This window comes from Melanotaenia boesemani, chromosome 12, assembly GCF_017639745.1.
Source record: "Melanotaenia boesemani isolate fMelBoe1 chromosome 12, fMelBoe1.pri, whole genome shotgun sequence".
Lineage (NCBI taxonomy): Eukaryota > Metazoa > Chordata > Actinopteri > Atheriniformes > Melanotaeniidae > Melanotaenia > Melanotaenia boesemani.
In genome coordinates, this window is record NC_055693.1 from 13147532 (window position 1) to 13169822 (window position 22291).

The 22291-nt window shown below is 39.9% G+C and overlaps 1 protein-coding gene across 2 annotated transcripts; it reads right to left on the bottom strand.

Moving 5' to 3' along the window:
- Positions 1-1527: 1527 nt before the first annotated feature.
- Positions 1528-15230, bottom strand: sox1a (SRY-box transcription factor 1a). 2 transcript variants are annotated; one of them, XM_042002466.1, is made up of 3 exons: positions 14094-15230; positions 10316-10365; positions 2522-2589 (listed from the first exon to the last, which is right to left on the bottom strand). In XM_042002466.1, the coding sequence occupies exons 1-2, from the start codon at positions 14934-14936 to the stop codon at positions 10345-10347; spliced, it is 864 nt and encodes a 287-aa protein (XP_041858400.1). In that variant the 5' UTR covers positions 14937-15230; the 3' UTR covers positions 2522-2589; positions 10316-10344. The 2 variants fall into 2 exon arrangements, with proteins under 2 accessions (XP_041858399.1, XP_041858400.1); XM_042002465.1 differs by lacking the exon at positions 10316-10365 and having other exon boundaries at positions 1528-2589.
- Between the last annotated feature and the right edge of the window lie 7061 nt (positions 15231-22291).

The window sequence follows — 22291 nt, forward strand, 5'->3', positions numbered from 1 at the left end:
TGGACCTCCCTCCTTGTGGTGCACCCTCTTTAGCAAAGGGAGTTTTCCTTTCAGAAAAATATATATCTGAGGATTTAATGAAAATTAAGGTCAGTTCTCATGTAAGTTTTCTGTTTTTTTAGTGCAGAATTATTTAAAGCATTACACTACATGCAGGTCGATAATTGATAAATGTGGCTCAGCTGCCTGCCTCCCCTGCTCACTACACTAATTAAAAACAGCGAGATGGGAGAAAGGGAAAGAGTGTCATCAAGGACACGCTGGGAGACGTTCACCTGAGACAGCACAGACATTGATGCTCCGGGCACATCAGTGTGACCTCAACACTGCCACTGTTTGAAGTTGTAGCAGAGAGAAAGAGACACAAAAGGGCCTGGATCTGAAACTGCTGCCCTTGGGGGAATAAAGCGATAGGAAGAAATGGAGAGGAGAGAGTGAAGAGATGAAGACACGGGAATAAAACTGTTAGTTTCTTCCCACATCTCTGTGTGAAAGTTGTAGCCTCCTCTTTAGGATACTTGTTATGTTGTCTCACTTTCTGTTTCTCATCCCTCATTTGTTTTTACCTCTTTACCTCTCTCAAGTCATCATGTTTACACAAGCTGTTACTGCCATTTCCCTGTTGTCTACCCCTCCGCTGTTTTTCCTCCGTCTTTCCCCTCTGTCTTTGTCTTTTTCCTGCTGGTTGGAAATCTGCAAGGCTTGCTCATCGGCGCCAGCCTCTGTTAATCCCCTCCCAAAGCACCTTAGCAACGCTAGGAATTTAGAGATGCTAAAAAAAAAAAAAAAAAAAACACAACGACAACAACTGTTCTTAACACTGGGCTCGTATTGGCAAGAGTGGCCACATCTTGAGATGTGTGTGTTTTCCATAAGTAGTTCAGAACAATCTGGAAGGGTGTGATAACCATGGATCTCTCAAGAGTGTGAATTTGTGTGTGTGTGTGTGTGCCCTGTCATAATGTGTGCGCACAAAGAGGGAGAGTATGTTTATGTGATATAGTTCCTATATAACACCAGTAACCTGGTAATCACTGCATGTAGTCACCTGAGATGCTCATTATCTTGTCTGTGTACATGTTTTGTCTTTGTCCTCTCTGAGTGTGTACCTAACTGCACATACCTGTATGAGTCAGAGAAAGGCTAAAATATATGGGGGGGAAAAACAAACAAAAACATAAACCACTGCTGGTGGAAGTGAAACAACTTATGTTATCATGGGCCCAACTTTGATGTTATCCAAATGCCTTAAAAACAACACAAAAAAAAGAAGAAAAAAAGAAAAAAAAAAGAAAAAATAAAATCAATAAAGCAAGGTTACAACATTCACTGCAATTATGACATCAGTTATTTTTTCATTTATTGGCTTTGTGGTTTTCACAAGACAAAACATACTCCCCCCCTCCCCCCCTCCCCTCCATCTCTCACTTTCCATGCTGAAAATCAATTACTTAGGGGCAGTGGTAAAATAATTGAGGGCACATTTAGGCCTTGGGATTAATAATACATAGTTTAAATGTTGAAAGATGTTTTTTTTTTTTTGTAACTTCTCACTTTGAGGTATTAATTTACCACTTAAATCAAATGTGAATATAAAACATGTTATTCTTAAGAAAGGACAAAGATGCAGGATTTTACACAGAATGTTTCCCTTTTTTCCCATCAAAAGCTTTGCATGTTAACAGAAAAATCAAAACCTGTCTCCCAATATTTAATCCATCGTTTTTTTTTTTTTTTAAAGAAAAATCAAAACAGAAATACATATGCACAGTTATGGACAGAACAAATGCTAATTAGAACTTAACAGTATATACAAATAATAATAAATGCTTATTTCATTTATAGTCTCCTAATGCAAACCTATCTGCCAGAGTTCAAATGAAAATTTCACACTAACTGAGAGAAATGGCTGAGTAGGAACAGATAATAAAGCTTCAAGTGATTCCCTTTACCTAGTGCTGTAGAATCTGTACAAGTTTCCTATTGGTTGGTCAGACATCACATTAAATAGACTCAAGAGCGTAGAAATATTCATTACAGGCATTTTGACGGATTTTACAAATCTGAAAATGCAGTGGGTTCTTGGAAAACATGCCAGCTGAGGGACTAAGGGTATTAAGAGAGCGAAGCTGGCTCCTCTGAAAGGGACTGGGAAGGAGAGCTGTTGCAGGCATGGCAGTTTATATGTGTGTATGTGTGTGCACGTGTGTGTTTGTTTTTGCCAAGATGGGTGAAATAGGCTATTGGGCTGTTTTCTTTGCCAGGTAAGCCACATTTAAGTAACGGAGAAAAAAACCCCACATGCTCCGAAATTACTTAGATACCAAACATCAGGTGATAGGAGGAAGGGGTTGTATAATTAAGGGGTTTAGAGTCCAGTGTATCGCAGGGGAAAGAGCTAATGGGGGAAATTTGAGGCTCTGACTGTTGCTGACATTTTCCAAAAAGGTCTTTTTTGCCCACAGCACCTATCTCCTGGTGCTCAACGTAATGATGGCCTGCCAGTTGAAGAGACAAGGTGCTATCTGTAAATCACAGTCCTCCCTCAGTGATCCACGTCCACTGGTGATGGTTATGATGGTCACTTTGCTGGAGGGGAAGGAAAGAGATGGACAGCTGTTATTGAATTGTATGAGTATCAAATGTCAAATAAACTAAGATGTACCAAAACAAACAATTGCCTGTAGTTTCACATTGCTGTCTTATGACGCATGCGTCTACAGTCTGCACGTGTTGTGTTTCTATTTCTAAATATGAAACATCCACAGTTAGCTGTGTGTTAAATAGCGAATAACTTATCAGTTAAATGAGAAATTATAAGATTTATCCTACCTTAAACAGCCTGATAGCTGACAACAATCTAATGGCTGGAAACTAATTAATTATTAAGTAGGGTTGTAATCCTTAAAAACAAGTTATCTGGGCTTCTTCGACATTTGGCTGTGACATACAAATCCTTCACTTGTTCCAATCTGACCTATCTAAACAAACCAGGTTGTTCATCACTTGACCCAGTGGAGTTCAAAGGTCAGCCACTTCAAACAGCTATCAGTGTGCTGCAGGTTGCAGCAGGCGCCATAAAACTGCTGTTTCTTATCTGAACTCTTTGACCCCTCATTAACCTCTCGCTGCTGCTTTGAGAATTATCACCTGACACAGAGGAGCAGAAATCCTTCACAGCATCTGGTGGGCTCAGGTGTATGTGTGTTTAAACCAGGCATAGAAAAACACCTGAGCTGGTGAGTGTTAGTTAGAGTTTAGGTCAAACAAAGAATAAATTGATGAAGAAAACAAGACTATTGCTGCCCAACAGGGAATTCAGCATAACCCTTTTCTTTAACATCCTGTGGAGCATTTGTTGTTTGAGCTATATTCAAATTGTAAGAGTAGGAACAATATAAGAAGTGTCCATATTTTCCAAATTTTGACATTGACAAAGACGTTTAAGTAAAGGTTTGCCATTTTTTTAGCCCCTTTCACTGCCAATTTTAAGGTAAGCCTGTTCCATCCTTGTTGTGCATTGTTGTTCTGTGTGTGAGTACAGACACAGAATAGGGGATCAACATTGATGGGTTGCTAATATGCCCCTAAGCAAGATACATAGCTACTAGGTAAGGACTGGCCAGCAGCACTGTTATTACCAACAATACGTTGGAAATTTCTTTCAGCTAATTCCAATATGCCAACTTGGAATGCATATGCAAACACTTCCCTCTTTCAAATGTAGCTTCTCAACCTTTTGACCCAGCAATGTGCAAGCTGGCAAGTAAGGTAGCAAAAGAGACTAAACAGACCCACTTCATATGTGCTTACAAACATCCAACCAGCAATGCAGAACTCCCTATTCTAACCAACAATGCTGTTGTCACTCAGTTGATTGCAATATGCCAGGTTGATGTAAATAAGGACACAGCAATTCTGGCCTGATCCATTACTATTTTGTTAATAAAGACACATGTGTGATTTACAAGGAACAATAAAGGGTTAACAACAACATTTTTGTTTTGCCTACAAGGTGCAACCAATGTGTCAAGGAGATGCAGTGCTGGGACACCTCTCTGTGGTCTGCATGAACTCCCAAACTACCAAATGGAACCAGAGGCAACACCTAAGCAAGGCGCAGCTGTTATGTAAAGGTCCATTGCTTGCCTGAAAGTAAGAAAAAAAAACAAAAAAAAAAACAAACAAAAACAAAACAAACAAAAAAAAACTGTTGTTGCACTGTGTGCAGTTGGGCTACTGTGGATGGTTCCAACACTGTGCTGTTAGCGTTTGTTATAACATTGTGTAGCTCAGCAGGTTTCAAAGACTTCTGGCAGTATTAATTTCTATAATTTGAACTTCATGTTACCTCTTGCTGGTGACCATATACTTCCAAACATTGTCTAAGTAAAAAGAAAAAAAAAAGATCCTTGTGGGTATTGATCAACTTCGGAATGATCAACATGTTAGTTTTCACAAATGGTGCTGCGCTCGGGGCTGTAAGGCTGTACACAGCTCACCTTTTCTTTTCTATCAACTGTACATTTCACATGGAGGCTCTGGAACTGACAGCAATAATTCAATAATTAGCAGGTAATTATATATAACATTGATATATTTTAACTGACCAAATGATAGCTGTGTGGGTGGACTGCCGAGGTCTAAACAAAGAGTCTAATAGTCTCAGAAATGCATGACTATCAGAAAGCTTAAAAGCTTGTTCCTTTAGATGTAGCATTGATGATAACTACTTCTGGCAATGAGAAATTATTTAAACAGTTTGTTTTTGCAGGTTTAGTCATTTTTTAAAGTTCTGTTGAAACTACTGCTTTTAGTATGAAAACTGTATTAGGTACCAAAGAAGCCTTGGGGTTTGGGAAAGATTATGGTTTGGGTTAAAATATATCTTTTCACAATGGTCACAACATAAATGTCAACCTGAGTTTTGAAGTAGACAAAAAGTCAGAGCCTAATCAAAATTTTTCAGATCGATCAGTGAATAGTGACTATTAATGCGGAGACTACAAGAAATGCATGAAGATCTGTGAAGTAATTCTCTACTGGTCACAGATTTCACTGTAAAATTTCACATCAATACATATACACATATATTTCTATTTCTTCCTGTGTCGGTTTGGACCAAAGTATTGGATGGAATGAAAAGTTAAGGTAGTTACAGCCTCCAAAATAATTTTTTATGAATAAAAAATTGAGTGCAGCAGCAACTTTGTATCTGTACATCCAAATTTTAGTAAGAAGTAAGCAGTAAGAAACTCAGAAAGAAATTATAGTGATCTGCAAGTGGTGCCAAACGTTTCAAGCAGATGCACTTTCATCCAGTGCCGTAATACACTGCATTAACAGTTCTCATTACAATCCGTAAGCTTTAAAAGACATTATAATTTTTCTGCTGCTCTAAATTAGGGGTATTGCATCTTAAATGAGCAATACAGAGCTATGAATCAAATTTAATTATGAACTGATTTTAAATTCCCCTCTTTTTTTCTACACCAAAGGTAGGATGTTTAAAATGCATGTGTGTGTGTGTGTGTGTGTGTTTTTTTTAAATCTGAGTACACCTGCTAAAACCAGCTGGTTAAAGCCTTTCTCATAGTGTCTGATTTATCACCAATGCTCTAAAGGCTGAAACTTAATGGTCCAGTACCTCCCAGGAGATGGGTGTGACACTATAACAACACAAGGGATGACAAGAGATTGTATCCTACTGAGTGTGTTTCTGTAATCACAACTCTCTGTGATAATCAGGTCAGTTTACTACTTTTGACTGTTTTGCATCAGCCCCTAACAGCAGGACAGTTAAAGAGCTTTTAGCTGTCTCAATGACAGGTTGAAAAATAAGAAATGCAAATAAAATACAAAAATAATCAAGCCTCGTTCTTTTTGCATGCTGTTGCTATCAGTTTCAGAGCCTCTGTGTGAGACGTTATGGTAAGTACATGCCTGTTTCAGTAAAGAAAAAGTGAGCTGCGCCTATTTTCATAGCCCAGACCACAGCATCCTCAGAGAAAATTAGCATTTAGACCCGCGCATTATGAACTCCTTAGCGCCAAGCTGAGCTGAAGCTGATTAAAACCTACATCTACTTCAGAATCATTTGATCGTCATTCAGGCCCATGTCAAACAGTTTTTCATTGTACTCAAGAACCAGATGGTACAGAGTGTAAGAAGGTTATGTGACCAGTGTAAAATGGGATTTAGTGTATTTGCAACTGGAAAGTAGAAAATAGATTTAAATTCTATCTTTATCGTTTTACTGAGGATACTTCACTTAATGTAACTTTTTTCTACAAGTTTGCTTGTTTTGGCATTTGATAAGGATAAAGCAGTTTTACTTGGTTAAGTTATGTTTAAGTAGCAAAACTTCCATGGTTAAGTTTAGGAAAGGTTAATAGTTTACGTTAGCTACAAACCTCATTTCCAGACCAATTGAGAAGTTCCCAATTTTTTAAGTGCGAAAAAAGCTTAAATCTTTATTTAGTAAATTTGCTTGAATTTGTATTGAAATTCTTAACAGGTGAATGAATGAATGAAACTTTATTGTCATTGCAACAGGTGCAACAAATTTTTTTTCCAGTACAAGCAGACTGAGGCAGCAGCCACTGTGCAGCGAGCCATTAAAAAAACCACAACAGAAATTATTTTTCATGATTTCAATGACTAACTTCATTGTATTAATTCTGTTGTAGAGTCTATAATACAGAATAAGGTCTGCTAATGGTCAACTGAAATAGCCAAGGATCTCCTGACAAAAATATGTGGGAGGTGGGAGGAACTGTCACTATACTCACCAAAGTAACTCCTGAGATCTCATAAAGCACCTATAATTGGATAGATCTGACAGGTAGACAGTCAAACAGGACAACATTTAGGGATTGGAGCCGATAAGTCCTCAGATCTTAAAGGCCCTGAAATACGATGCACACGATTTATGTCATGTTTTGTTACCTGCCAACAACAAATAGAACAGGCCGCATAAGGATGTGTTTGCTTTTACAAGCCACAAGGTTCTTACAAGGAGAACAGAAAGGCTGGTTCTAGCTGCACAATGCTGTTAATATTAGTTTGAGACCATCAAACAAAAGATTTTTTTCATTCCTTCTTTTAAATTTGCTGATTCCTTCTTTGAAAATTTGCTTTTAACACAATATAATGACAGAGTCAGGGTCAAGCAACATTTTCCTGGCTAAGTTAAGGCACTAGAGCTACTTGGGTTCAGAAAAGCAGTTTGTCTTTAGGAACACTAACATTGTTTACAGCTCAAAATTAAGAGGTTTTCAAAGTGACAGATCAGCTTCAGATCTGTAGGCTGCTTTTAACAATGTTTGCCAGAATATGATACCTAATTAATTCCTTTGCAACATGCAGTGCTACAATATATACAGAATAGTTGGTAATAAAGATGCCATTAACCAGTATTGATAATAGTTATGACTTATCAATTCTGAGTTGAGAAAGCACTTTTAATAATATTGTGATTGTATCTAAGCTAATAAATTCAGACCATAATTGACTACATACTGGTTTTGAACAATTTATTAAATTCCTCACTTCTCATTTAGGTTATAATTAATTGAAATTGAGACATAAATTTAAAAGTAAAGGTGAATTAGTTAGTGCCAGTAAATTTTAAAAAAGTTTTCTATTAAAATCACAATAACATTGCGATCATGGAAGTTTTGGCAACAGTGTGTTAAAAATCTGATATCATGACAGTACAAGCTTACAAAATACCTTATAAATTGGAAGAAATAATGTGTATTGTTAACACTGTAATAAGTCCCATTACTGGTATAATACCACTAAAATAATTGTGCAGATCACACCGGCACACCAAGTAGGGAAACTTCTTGGTGAGAAAGTAGGCTTTCTTTGAGAAAGTGCTAAAGACCCAAGAGCAAGGGAAAAACAAATCTGCAGCCAACAGCAATGCTTGTGTTTGTGGAGATGGTGAAAGTTCAATCACGTCATGCTTTTTGTGATGCCTGTTTTATTTTGCATTTAGTAATCTAAAAAATATTTTATGCAGCTGCTGACTCTGTTAAGGGTGTCAGTCAAATTAGTGGGGGCCACAGCAAAGCTGTTTCTAATCTGGTTATGTGACATCAACCCAGTATTTTTTTATGTCATACTTCACATCAAAATTAAAAGTGCATTTTGAGAATAAAACCTGAATTGCCATTTTTGCCAAAAAGGTTGCTGTGATGCAGAGGATTAATGAGTTCCGCATTTCCTGCTCAAACTGGCAGAACACTGAGTTTTAACCTCATCGGTTTGATGTGTGTAGAGGTACAGCTGAGCATGATTTCCATGCGTCTGTAAACAAGTGCAGCAGAACATTGAGACTGATGACACTTCTGAAATTGGTGGCTGTTTGTTTATCACTTTTTGATAACTTCTTGCTGCATCAGAGAGCAGCAAGACAAACGATAGATTTTCCTTCATTTAAATCAATCATTGCCTTTCCATTGTGTGCATTTCATGTTGTTTTTATTTAGCTTATTTTTGCAGTGTACTAAATTTTGCCATGTTTGTGCTACCTTTCGTCTGTATTTTATTTATTTTTTATGTACTTGTTGACAGTATCACCAAACTTACCCCTTGAGACCTATTTTCCAATATAGAAGACTCACTGTCTCATTTGAATAAAACACTCACACTTTTACACATCTTCAACTTATTGCCATTTCTGCACCAAGTACAAACAGATGAGAAAAGCCAGTTTTAATAGAAGCAAGGCTGTGGGTTTTCTGCTTTTAAAGCCCTCTTCAGGACATGTGGAATTTCAATAAATTTTGAAGCACCTGTGTCTTTGATGACAATTTAGTCTCCTATATGTCTAATTTGTTCAATTAAAAACAGCCACTGGATGTCATTAACTATACATACACGTGAAATCTTCCCAACCACCAAAGTAGTTAACTGAAAGGGTTATCAAACATTTTAATACAGAAACGCAAAGCATCTGACTCTGATTCTGGTGACGGGTTTTTCACAGTGCATCTTCTTCCAACTGTCAACATTGGTTTCTTCTACCCATGATCTTGATCTTCATCCATCTAATCCACAAAAATGTGGAGATGTTGGACCAAGTTTCAAATCTGATACACGTGATGAACTGGCTAATAGCAATGATATACATATCAGTAAAAGATTAATTAACCTTTCAAGCTAATAAGTTCATCATATATTTTAAATCCTGATTCAAACAACATTTTAGACTAAGAAATGTTGTGTTTCTAGCCCATATTGGAGGCCTTGCTGAGACAATACCTCCAGTAACATTTGGAGCAGTTACATATAAGGGATATTTTGGAGGTGTGTTTCATGAGATTATGCCTCCTTTCAGAAGTCTATAAATATCTATAAATGTTAGGGTGATATAATTAGTAGAATTAAAGGGTTATATACCATAAAACTGAAATGTATTTTGATAATAGGCATTTACATTAAAAAGTAGCTAAAAACAGTTCAGTTCAGCCTCTTTGAAAGTGTGACAATAAGTTTTTAGAGTACTAAAAAAAGTATCTAACATTTCTAAGACGGATTTCGAGACATTGGACTTTTGATCCATGAGCCCTGATTGGGAATTCTTGTCGGACTTTCATTCAGTGTTTAACAGTGAAGCCATCAGTATGCTGCACCCCAACCCTTAAACTCGCATCTTTCTACAGACTTATTCTTTCCTTTCTCCTCCTTCTTCCAAAAAATGCCCGGTTCCTGTGGAGAGTCTGGCTTTGTGTGGTCCCTGCACTGTCCCGTTTTTATCACTCCTCTGACGGGTTACCCCGGATCCCCTCGCACCTGCGTCGCTCCCAGGTCCCTACAGGAATGCGCTGGGGCTTGTAATCGCTTTTGTCGGGGCCATTGAGTTGTACGGCTGACTGAAACTTCCCAACCTCACAGCACGCTGGCCGCTGAATGGGACTCAGCGTGGGGCGTCTCTCCAACCCACGGACGCTGCCAAATTCCAACAGTGGCGCTCCACAATCACTCCCACACAGGCCCCGATATACCGCCAGGCAGGAGGGACGGGACGGGGAGGAAGAGGGGGGGATGACGACGGTGGGGTCGGGATGCGGTTGGGGTGAGTGTGTATGTTGGGCAGAAAAATAAAAAGTCATTAAACTCCAAACAAGATCGCTACTTTTTTTTTTTTTTTTTTTTTTTTTTTTTTTTTGCATTGTCTCGCAATTTTGGATGGAAACTGCGCAACTTGGTTATATTTTTAAGCACGTTTTGCCCTCCCTTTAAAAAGGCAAACAGTTATTTAGGTAAACAGTAATTCATTTTAAGATGTATCTTGATGCCTCACCTTTTTTTCAAAAACTCCCAGTACAGACGCTATTCCGACAACGGAGAAATCTGAAAAATAACAAAAACAGAAAACAGGAGAAAAACGTTTGGTGGGTACTTCTGGACAAAGTTGGAAAATAAAGCAATTTCTCTTAACTTTTAGTACATTTGTACTACGTTTCGGTGCATTTGGTCTCTGTGCCGCCATATAGCGTGGTAGCTGTGGGTAGATAGAGCAGCACTGCAGGATTAAGAGGCAGCAAGATTGTTAAACATGTCAACGTGTAATTGCACGATAAGGCCCTTCCGAGGAATTCATTGGCCCAGTTGCTTTCTCTATTCCGCGCTAATCTCGCCCGGCACATTTGCTCTGTGCAATCTGTCTCCATAATCTTCTGTGACAGAGCGGGCGACGGGAGCAGGCTGCTTGGTAATTTTTTTTTTTTTTTTTTAGGAAAAGAGGGGGGAGACGGGGAGAAATATGCAGAGGCGTGATAAAGTGACGCTAATTATCCCCATTTAGGACAGGGAGTGCAAAGGATCGGGGCTTTACGAACAACCGAGTGTGCTCTGGTACTGATGGCCTCCTAGCACGGAATATATCGGTGGCTACAAGATAAGAGTATCGCGCGGTGGAGAGATTTATTGGACCGGTCAGCTCCAAAACGCATGTACACGCGCGCGCACTAAAATAAATAAATAAATAGATAAATACACACAGGAGCTGGAACAAGAGCCGGCGCAGCGCAAATACTGAAAGCTTGTATATGTTGCACCCAAATTGCTCACCCCTCTTCTTCCACCTCAAGGTGTAATTTATGCGGGTTAAATTTGCCAGAACGCTCCTCTTTTTTGCCTGGCGATGCGCCGTGACGCGCTCCGCCTCTCCGAGCTTTCACTGTTAATCCGCATCTCTTCACATCAACAGATAAGATTGAAACAGATGCAAAACACACGAGGAGGCCCTCCCCTGCCTTACGGTGCGCGCTGTGGTGCGGAGAGGTCTCCATAGACGCAGTTTCTTTTGGGTTTAGGAATTTAAACTCGACATTGTTCCTCTGATTTACTTCGACAGATTAACGCGCATCCAGACGTAACACGCTATGAGGCCTAACAGGTTTAATTGACACACGGTGCACGTCTTTATCAGTGTAAAATAGGCCCTTTAACTATGTATTTTATATTAATTGATTTTTAAAAATGCATAAGTAGGCATAAATTTCCCCCTTATTTGCATCTGTATAGCCATTAGTGAGTATCGTGTGAAGCCTATAGCAATCGCAAATATCAAAAGCAGCTGTCAAAGATGAAGTCATCATCTGAGCAATTTTTAAAAATATATATTCAAGAGGATAAAAAACTTCAAAATGATTTAGCTATTGAAAAAAAATCACCATGATCAATCCAAAATCAAACACCAGAGTTGTCTGACTCCACAAGGTACAACTGAGAAGGTACAATCCCTGTAGTGTAGTTTTAGAAAGATTAAAAAAAAAATCTAGTATGAAAAAATAGGGGGGGCTAAATACCCTTCTGCAGTCTAAGCCATTGTTTTGCTTACTTCCACTTTTCTCTTCTAGTGATATATATATATATATAACTATATATATATATATAACTTTGCATGACTGCTATACGTCAGTTCTGTTACTTCCCCAACTTCAGGTTATCAAGTGTTAAGAACAAAATGCAGAACCGCATTGTATTATGGGAGTATGCAATAAGAGTAAATATTATATGTGTTATAATCGTCGATCCTGCTCTTGAATTTAATTTATAATATAGCCTAATCTAAATATAGCTGAGGATATTTACATGGAAAACTTCATTGCAGTTTGCTAAATAGCAATCAATGCAAATTACACGAGGCCCATATCGTTTAAGACCTCCCATAGCTGTCTCACAATTATCATCAATTAATGTGCAAATAAAGAGGGTTTCTATATATATATAAAGCATATGGAGCAATGTAAGGCAAACAAGTCATTTAGTTCAGACTGTTATTATGGCTTCTGACTTTTTCGTTATGAAATATTTTGTTCATGTAATCTTCATAATATTCAAAGCAGAAATAGTAAAATTATATGAATCGGTAATGTATTCCTGATCCGATTTTTTTTATTCATTTCCAAAATAGCTCAGTTGAACCCTATATTTGAACGTGAAATGCATTTTCAGTAGTTGCCAGTATTTTTCAAGAGCAGCTCATGATTTGACATCTGCAGTGATCTGTTGGTAAAGGAGAAGTCTGGCACAACTCTTCAATTCATTGATTAACATATGTGTAATTGCTGATAAACACAAGCTACAAATATACTATAAGCTGATTCAAACCAGAAAGAATTAAGAAGAAATTTTCGATGCTTTAATTTAAATGGAAAATGACATTTCATAGACTTTTACAAGAGGGGGAAAGAAATTGTTAATGGCATAATTTAAGATAAAAAAAAATCGTTCTGCTTAATAAATGATAATGTTGATACTAAACAGGTGGCTGTCATGTGAGGCCTCCTTATACTCAATACCACTATATCACTAACAAACGTTGCGAAACAAGGATTTATATTAATATAAAAAAGTGAACTATCACGTTGGCCTGTATTTAATAATAAAGATTGGAAATTAGACTTAGGCCAAAAATGCAACTACAATGAGGGAAGTGGAGGACGAGAGCTTTTCTTCTTTCTTTTTTCTTTTGATAACTTATGAACAAATGTATCATTACAAACAAAAAATCCAACTTCTGGAACAACAATCCCCAAATTGTTCCCTTAAAGCCTGTAGCTTTTATGCATAATTATGCAAAAACAATTCGACTATTGAAGAGCTTGGGGGGGTCTGTGTCCAGCAGTGAAAAAAAAAAGAATAGTTAAAGATGTTTTCAACCAAACAAGAAGTCTGGTGATACTTTTGTGTCTTAAAATGTAAAAACATATGTGTAAAAGCACTTAAAAAATCAATCTAAGACCGTTCTGTTAAGAATCAAAGCAACATCTTGTGAAATTTATTATTTTTTTCTTCATTGCAATATCAGGGCTTTTCACTTGCAGAAAAGCACTTAAATTACAACAGCAGTTGCCCGTCATCTTTTGAGTTATTAAAATTATTCACAATTTACAATAATTAGAGCGTTACAATAAAAAGAGATGATTCTTTTCTCAAGAATTAAGACACAGGCTTCTGCAAATAAACACAAATGCTTGAAGAAATGAGATTTTCCCATATCTTTTAAAGCACTTTCTCATAATTATGACACGTTATCTCATTTTCAAATAACTTACAAGAACCCCCCCAAAAATGATGAGACAATTGAAGCAAGTACTCCCTCCCCATGTAAACCTGGCATTCTCCTCAACTAAGACTGTGAAGAAGTGGACAAAAAAGATGATAGCACAATAACCAAATATCTCAGCATCATATTCGTTATATAATTCCACTGGTGGCTATAAAAAAAGAGCCAAGATGAATATGTTATTTACCCTTCATTTACAATATCATAAACATTCTGTACAAAATGCAGGTAGCTCTCGGGACCGGGGTTATTTAGAAAAGAGGTAAATATTTGGTTATGTGTTCGTTCGCAGTTTTCAATTACTCTCTGAGTTCTAAATGTGTGTTAGAGGGACCGTCCCGTTCACTCCAGCCGTGGCGCTCTGGTAATGTTGCGGCAAGGCATGGAGTCTACTCTGCATTGACGGGTCCCCGGTCTCTCCGGTCGGTAAATACATGCTTATCATCTCTCTCAAGTCTCCTGGGCAAGGACCCCGTGAGTGTGTGCTGCTGACGGGAGGGCTTACGCTCGGCTCCGACTTCACCAGCGATCCTAACGTCCCCATGGCAGCTGAGGAGGAGACGCCGGAGCCCTGGTGCTGTGTGTAGGTGATCCCGCCGTAGCCGGATGGAGAAGCATTCATGTAGCTCTGAGAGTTCGAGATGGGGCTGTATTGCAGGGCTGTCATGTCATAGCGGTGCATGGGCTGGGGGTTGTGTGAATGGTGGTGGTGTGAGTGATGGTGGTGGTGCGCTCCGCTCCCGGGATGCTGGCTGTAGGCAAGCTGAGCCTCCTGCATCATTGCAGCGGCCGCCGCGGCTGCAGCCACTTGCCCCGAATACGCACCGTTCGCCCAGCCGTTCATGTGCGCATAGCCGGAGCTTGCGGACCCTCCGTGACCCCCTGGGCTTTCTAACCTCTGTCCGACCCCTGATGAACTCATGCCGACGGTTAAACCAACTCCACTGCCACCGCTTGGCCCAGAAAGCAGTCCACCGGCAAGGGAATATTTGTCCTTTTTCAACAACGTCTTGGTCTTTCGTCTTGGCCGGTACTTGTAATCCGGATGCTCCTTCATGTGCATGGCTCGCAACCGTTTCGCCTCGTCGATGAAAGGACGCTTTTCAGCCTCTGACATTACTTTCCACTCGGCGCCCAGCCGCTTGCTGATCTCAGAGTTGTGCATTTTGGGGTTCTCCTGTGCCATCTTTCTCCGCTGCCCACGGGACCACACCATGAACGCGTTCATCGGTCTCTTCACGCGTTCCTGATTCGCTTTGGACCCACTATTCGGCCCCGTTTGCCCCGTGGTCGTATTCGTTTGGGGGCCGGGGGAATGAAGGTCAGTTTCCATCATCATGCTATACATTCACCTGATTTTTAAATTTCACCACCAACAGAGAAAAAAAGTCTGTTTCACGAACGGTCAGGCGCGCACAAGTACGGATGCGCTGAGGCTGACTGGGTTACAGAATTAATATTCTAACCCCAAATAAAACAAAAAAGGAAATGAAAATGAATCCAAGAAGGCATATAAAATGTCCTCCACCCAGTATTTCTTTTGCTTGGGTCGGTTCACATCCAATGTGAGAGAATGCGCATTTGAGACACTTTCCCTGTCGGAGTTGAGAAGTTGGGTAAAGCGGCGGCCATATGATGCGCACTGACAGCGGTTAAATGAGCCACAGGCGACCAATGAGGTTCTACCAGCAGAATGATTTGCATGGCATTTGGTCAGGTGACCATAGGACCAAAGAGGAAGAACACACCGAAGGGGGAGGAGAAGGAGGAGGAGGCAAAAAGGAGGGTCAATCCCACAAATAGCACGAGGCATTTGACATGTTCAAACAGGCTCTCAGAGACTTCAACAACAAAAATATTTAAGATTTGTTGGCAGTGATATAGCGACCAAATTCTGTGGTATGTCTGTGATGGAAACGAGTCAAACACCTAAACATTTTAAAGGTGATTTTCAACAAACATTTTAAGCGGGTACATATTCAAATGATCCAATGCAGGAGCGGATGAAAGGATTTTCTATGCCAACTTTTTCTCCATATTTAAGCATTAAAGACAATCCCATCTATATCTGGCAACATTCTCACAATCCGCGCATCCCCCAAAAAAGAAGAAGACAAAAAAAAAAAACAACATCTTAGGACCATATATTTGTGGTGCGGTGGAATCACTCTTCGTCTATCCGTACTCAGAAGATGTGATGCTGAACCAGCGCTTCAAATCAATTTTCAGACCACCTCTCTCCCTGCACTCTGTCCTTCGCTCTCCTTCCAGGTATGTGATTAAGGTATGTAGTAATAGTAGGTGTCAGTGAGAGAAATTACGCGCACTCAATGCAGAAAATAGCATGAAAGTGATTTTGTAAAGAAAAAAAAGTTGTTCTTAGAGGAGAAGCCCATAAAGATTGATAGCCATTTAATGAGGTGAAATTGCTGGGGTAAAGTGTCGTTATCGCCGTCTGCTGGTGGTGGTGAACGAGTCTCGGCCATGCCTTTGCCTGAGGCTATAAAAGTAATGCTGCTCATGCTGTCAGCTGTGGTTGACATTTTTTTCAACGTGGCTGTTAGATGTGATGCATCTTGTTTAAAATGCAGGCAAGTAGCCTGTTTGTAGACTTGGAGAGAACTGTCTGGGTCTTCAAGTCCGCGCATAAATAATCCAGATTTCACAGATGACCTCCCCCGAAAAGCCCAATCAGACCATAATTGAAAGGGAAAACGAAATACCACTTCCCGCGGCGAGACTAACGATTTAATCATTCCATCGCCCCCCCTCCTTTTTTTTTTTTTTTTTTTTTTTTGGCCCTTTATTTTAATTACAGCTCAGCTTGATACGGTTCTCTGTTTAGGGCCTGAGGGATTGGGATCACTCGGACGGATCCGTGAGTCTTTGGTAATAGGGTTAACTGGATGTCACAGTGGTCAATAAACGTTTCCAGCGCTTTTCAGGCCACGTGGCTTAAGGCCCGAGGATGATGATAATGTAATGATGAGAGCCCAGAGAGCAACGGGGAGGTGAGCGCCAGTAACACGATCACATAGAGAACAAAATTAAGAAAAACAATCCTTACTCCGTTTTTTTGTTAAATATACAAATTTAACACTGATTACATGTCGTCACATGACAGATACATTTATTAAAATATGTCACCACATTTCTTGATTGCAGATATTAATTTTAAGCAGTCCAGAAAAAGCATGTATTGCGCCAACAATACACGCAAAATAAAGTTGATTTGCGCTTTTTAAATATATATTTTTTAATAGGCTATTAATTCTGGATATGCTTTACTATAACCTTGTATGGGTACATATGATTTAAAACATAAATTCTAAAATATAAAATATTTAATTAAAGTGCAACATATATATATATATATAAATACTTGCTAATACATTCCAAATAATTATTACTTATATTACTGTTGTTCTTTATCCTCCTTGTTGAGAGGATTTGGGGTTGTACATAGAGGATTAGCCTTCACAGTGACACTAGGACCCCGGTGGCCCCTGTTTGCTTTCTCTGTCATCCCCCATCAGTCCTCTTTAACAAACCTCTTTTCAAACCTCCTCGCTTCTTTGTGCGCTAGCTTCTGCAACAGGATGTGTGTGCACCGTCATGACGGTGCAGACCGGAGCCAAGGGTCAAAGCAGTTAGCCCCCCACCCCCACACACACACACACGCTACATCCCTCTACAACGAATCTATATACAAATAGCCTATACGTTTTTTTCTTCAAATATATAATCACAAGCACCCAAACTCCTCCGCGCGACCACTGTGTCATTATTCCTTTTAGTTCAGCAAGTTCACCCTTCCCTCGCAGTTTAACCCTCATGCATAACAAGCTATTGTATACGGGTCTTCTCCTTTAATCCCCTTTCCTCCCTAAACCAGTTAACCTGAGCGAGGACAACAGCTTCCACGCGCCGTTGGGATGTAAGTGTGTGGGGAAGAAAGCACGCTTTAAACTGAGTGATGTTAGTTTTAATGCAGAAAAGGTAAAGGAATTCTAAACATCTGTTGATCACCTGGACTTAAATTGGGTTTAAACAAAGCAAAAGAAAAAAGACCCAACAAAAAACAAACAAACAAAATGCGTGGTATGTGTCAATTTAAAATGTGACCCCCCCACCACCACCACCACCTGCCCACTTGCCTGCCCACATATGAAAATAAGGTCAGTTGTACCAGCCACGGAACGGCTTAAGCGTTTAATATTAAATATGGCATCCTACAACTTGCAGCGCAAAGGTGGCGCAGACGATGACCCGCCCGCGGAGAACAGATCTGGTCATGTCACTTTGGAAAATCAAACTGAGCCGATTGAAGAGCAACTGGTAGCATCATGAGCTACGGAACTGTGCGTTGTATGCAGCCAAACCCTCGCGGGGTTCGCATGTCCCAAAATAAAAACGACAGCCTGCAGCTGGAAACACATTATGTGTGCATCGCACAATCGGAGCACGGACTAACCAAGAGATTTCCAACAAAAGCATATAGGCTACAATTGAATTGGCTTTACTCTGTTAATGTGTACACTAAACAGAAAAACCACAACACACACGTTAAATATTAATACCACACATTGTCTTCCCTGCATATGGAATTGTCATATTGCAAACTTACGCATGTTTCTCTCGTTCCCTCTGCTGCAGACACTGTGGGCAAATTTCTCCCTCCACACTCCTAAAGCCGTCCTAAACCCCTCCAAAGCTCCATGTAAGACCGCTACTCCCACTACAATCTGGCCGCTCGAGTGCCAAGGCCATCCGTGCCCGGTGCCCAAACCCAGCACTCAACACACACTGTGGGGCAGAGACAAGAAGAAATGACATTTATTATACACTCTAAAACAGACAATTCCAAGTTATTGTTTCTCTCTGCGAAAGGGGGCTTGCTTCTAACATAATGAACATCTTTTGTGCGGCTCAGAACAATACAAAACAAGTATTCTAATAAATAGCCACAGCCACTTTCTTTTTTTTTTTTTCTTTTTTTTTTTTTTTTGGGCTCTCCAGGATGAATGGGTTGGAGCGGCAGGGTTCTGAAAGGCAGCTGTGCCGCATTTGGGGAGGAGGGGCGAGGACTTGGAAAGGAGCCCTGCACCCCCTTGTCTCCTCCTGGATACTGACTCCCATTACTGATCCTAAAACAGAAAAGGATGCAAAGGGTGGGAGGGAGGAGGTCGGAATGGAGGAAAGAGGAGAAAGGGGGATATTGACTTTGGAGGCTGCTTTTGCCCAGGAACAAAACCAACAACATTCCCAAAAATTACTCTGGAATCATAAAATATTTGCCTCAGTCTATGGGGTGCAATGTATATGATTTAGTTTATATGAACCTGCACAGCTTGTAAGCATGTGCTTTTGAGAGCTTCAAGGTGGGGAAACAAATAACACACAACACTGTAAGGCACAGTTGAGCTAATTAAAAGGATTCTTAATTATTCAGGTTCACGGTTTTGAGATGTAGCATGGTGAATGATTCACACTCTGTTCAGTCTGAACCTCCTGTTTGGTTTGCAAACACAAGAGCAGAACTTGGTTGAGCAGCTCCTTCATTGTTAATGAATCCAGCAGGCTGCTGTCGACTCCCTCCTTTGCCTGTTGCAGCCTGGCTGCAGCGCTGCCAGAGCTGACAGACTCCCTGACTTGTGGCCGCTGTAGCTGGCAGGTGCTTTTCCTGCTTCACACATCCATCTGCTTACTGAGGGGAGCCAAGGCGATCAATATTGTGAGTTCTATTTAAAGCTTTTTTCTTAAAAAAAAAAAAAAAAGACCACAAATTGAGCATTTGTTGCTGTTTCTGAGTTTTCATTACATTTCATTTTAAAATGAGCAGAAACTACATGCCTTCCACAGGTATACCCTGATGTGCAATTTCTAAATAACCAATTTAGGGTTAACTGGCTTTTTTCTTTACTTTCCTCACTGAAAAAGGCAGTGTCCCTGCAGATTAAAGCAACTTCTACATGCATTTACCAGAGATTACTTTGTCCCTTTGTGAGATGCACCACATCAAATGCACATAAACCATACAAGCAGGAGAATGACAGAGATTGGCGAGCTAAGTAAAAGTGGTTGATGTGTGTGTGTGTGTGTGTGTGTGTGTGTTTGGGAGGGGTGGTTGGTACAAGGGGCAAGACCGACAGCAAGACAGGGAGATCAGATCAAGTTCAGGGCTAAAAGCGCTGAGGAAAGAGTGCACCAATTGGCTAAAAGCAAAGGTCTAAGCTCAGTTAACTGTGATCCTCTCCTTCATGCAGACCCCATAACATGACACTTAAAAACATCAAAAGGCACAAATAAGTCAAGTTTATGACTTAGAGCATACAACGTAGAAGGATTAAAAGAAGGGGTGTGGTAGAAGATAAAACCTTGAGAATGTAGAACTTTAAAACAGATTTGGGTAAACAGCATAATCTTACATTTATTGCATTTGGAGTAGGATGATAACCCCAAACTGCCAAAGTGAAAGTGTTTTTTTTTTTTTTCTTTTTTTTTTTTTTGACAGAGAGCATAACATGTCATTCAAATCTGGGGCACTCTTGTCTACAAGCAATTTGTTCTTTTGTTGCTCCATGTGCTCTATTTTCATCTTCTTCTCTTGTGAGAGAAGAGCATACAAGGACTTGATGGAGTGGTGAGTCAGAGACAGGATGACACAAAGTGAGAGAAGTGAGAAAAAGGAGTTGGCAGAGGAGGAGAGAGGGAGACCAGGGAGGCCAATGTCAATCCCACAGCAAACAGCAGCAGATAATCATGGGCTTTAGGAAAACACTGTGTCCATAATGCTATTACCCAGGATTACCTACTCCAGCAGAGAAGGCGAGACTCTCTTCACAATGTGCCACAGACCTTTCAGATAATCATCTTATCACAGATGACAAACCCAGAAGAAACATCCTATTATTCAAGAGGGTGGAAAAAAATCTGCAGCATGTTTGGATGAAGTCATATTGTAAGCCTAAATTATTCGAGTGGAAAAAATATCAGATTTTGAAATTAGCACGACAGTCACTTCCACACTCTCCCCTCTTTCATTCTCTCAGTCTCTTTCTCCCTGGGTGCTTTCTCCTTTTCCCGCAGGGCAATTAGAGACAAGATTTTACGCATTGTTCAGCTTATCAATTAGCCATAACACCTTCCCCTCTGATTGGTCTGTAATGAACATAATGGTTTTAACAGTCAGGAGTTGCAACTCTTAGAGGTGCTGTGCTAATGGTGTCGCCACGGCGATGGAGTCACAGTAACAGCTTTGCGGAAAAGCAGAAGGAGGAGGTGGAGGTGGGGGCGATGTAAGTCAGCTCTCCCTAACACATCTCTAATTAGAGCTCACAGTCAGTCATTACTGATGTAATAGGGTGTAACACTAATGGCTATCAGGCAAGCCCCCATAAACAACAGAGGGGGGCTCTTGTAAGGTGAGAGGAGCAGAACATTTATGGAGGAGGGAACAAAAAGGGAGATTATGGTGAAGAGGAGAGGTGAGATGGAAAGTTGGGGGGTGTGGAGTGTGTGATGTGGGGTTCAAGGAGTGATTTTGGGAAAAGTGTGCCTTGCAGCAGAGAAGGTTTTTAAGTATAGTAGTCAGACAAGGTCATGACCCATTAATGGAAAGACTCTTTGATAATGGTGAAATCTGCCATGCTAGGCAAGGCACATGTAGAGACTGACAAGACAAAAAGAAAAAGATAAAAATTAAGGAGGTATGAGGTTCAGGGGAATTCAGATAACCAAGAGAGCTAGGATGACTGAGGGAGGAAGGCAGCGAGGCAGGCTTACAGTTAACTACTTTGGCACTTACACCTTGTTAGCACTGATGCACTCTGCAGCCCATTCAGCTACTGATGCACATTTTAACACTTTTCAATACCAAATTGCAGCAACTGTAGCGAAACAGAGTGATGGGAGTAAAAACAAGCGAATAAGATGACAGGAAAGCAATAATGGGAGAAATTAAATGTGAGTCTTGTAGAGTGAGAGCTGTGTGTGAGTGAAGAGAACAGAATTTTGGGTAGGCTTTTGAAATATTTAGTTCAGCTTTTTACAACATTTTTAGCTTATATTCTATGTGGAATCAAAAAAAACAACAACAACAAAAAAAAAAACAGCTGTGTGACCACTTTTTCATAACAACTTATTTTGACATAACACTTCGATGAAACAAGTTTTTCACAACAAAAATTCAACAAATTCATAAAGTAGAATATAAAATATGAGGTAGGCTTCCCTTGTAGTTTGCTAACTTTTGTCCCAACAGTCTACCAACAGAAATGTTAAACCTCCATTTATCCAAAGTGCAAAATGTAGGGTCCTCAATGAAGAGTCAAAAATGACAAGTAACTGCCTTTATCAATGTTATACACCTACGTGTCCCTTTAAAAATCATCCTGTCACACTGCCTCAAAATGGATTTAGAAAAATGACACGTCCACATTTTCCTTTGCAAATTGTCACATGATGACGTTTTGCTTTATATGAAACATTTATAAATGTGATATAGCACAACTATTACACGTTCAAGATAAGACACAGTGGACAGTGGTGTTACTCTACTGTCATGCAAGGAAGCCAAATTTGAGTCCCATCCAACACAATATTGACCAAAAACTACTTACTATTTGTGTTTGGTCGTCATTGGTTGTGGATGATAAATATATGGTTAGGCTTAGATATGAATGAAAGATTATAGTTAAAATA

What these genes read in the sequence shown, in the direction of transcription:
- sox1a (XM_042002465.1), bottom strand. Translation starts at nt 14,936, where the DNA reads ATGTATAGCATGATGATGGAAACTGACCTTCATTCCCCCGGCCCCCAA. An exon ending in TGGTGAAGTCGGAGCCGAGC is followed by an intron (nt 2,590 to 14,093) that starts GTAAGCCCTCCC and finishes CTTCCCCTCCAG; the next exon opens with CAAAGTGACCATCATAACCA.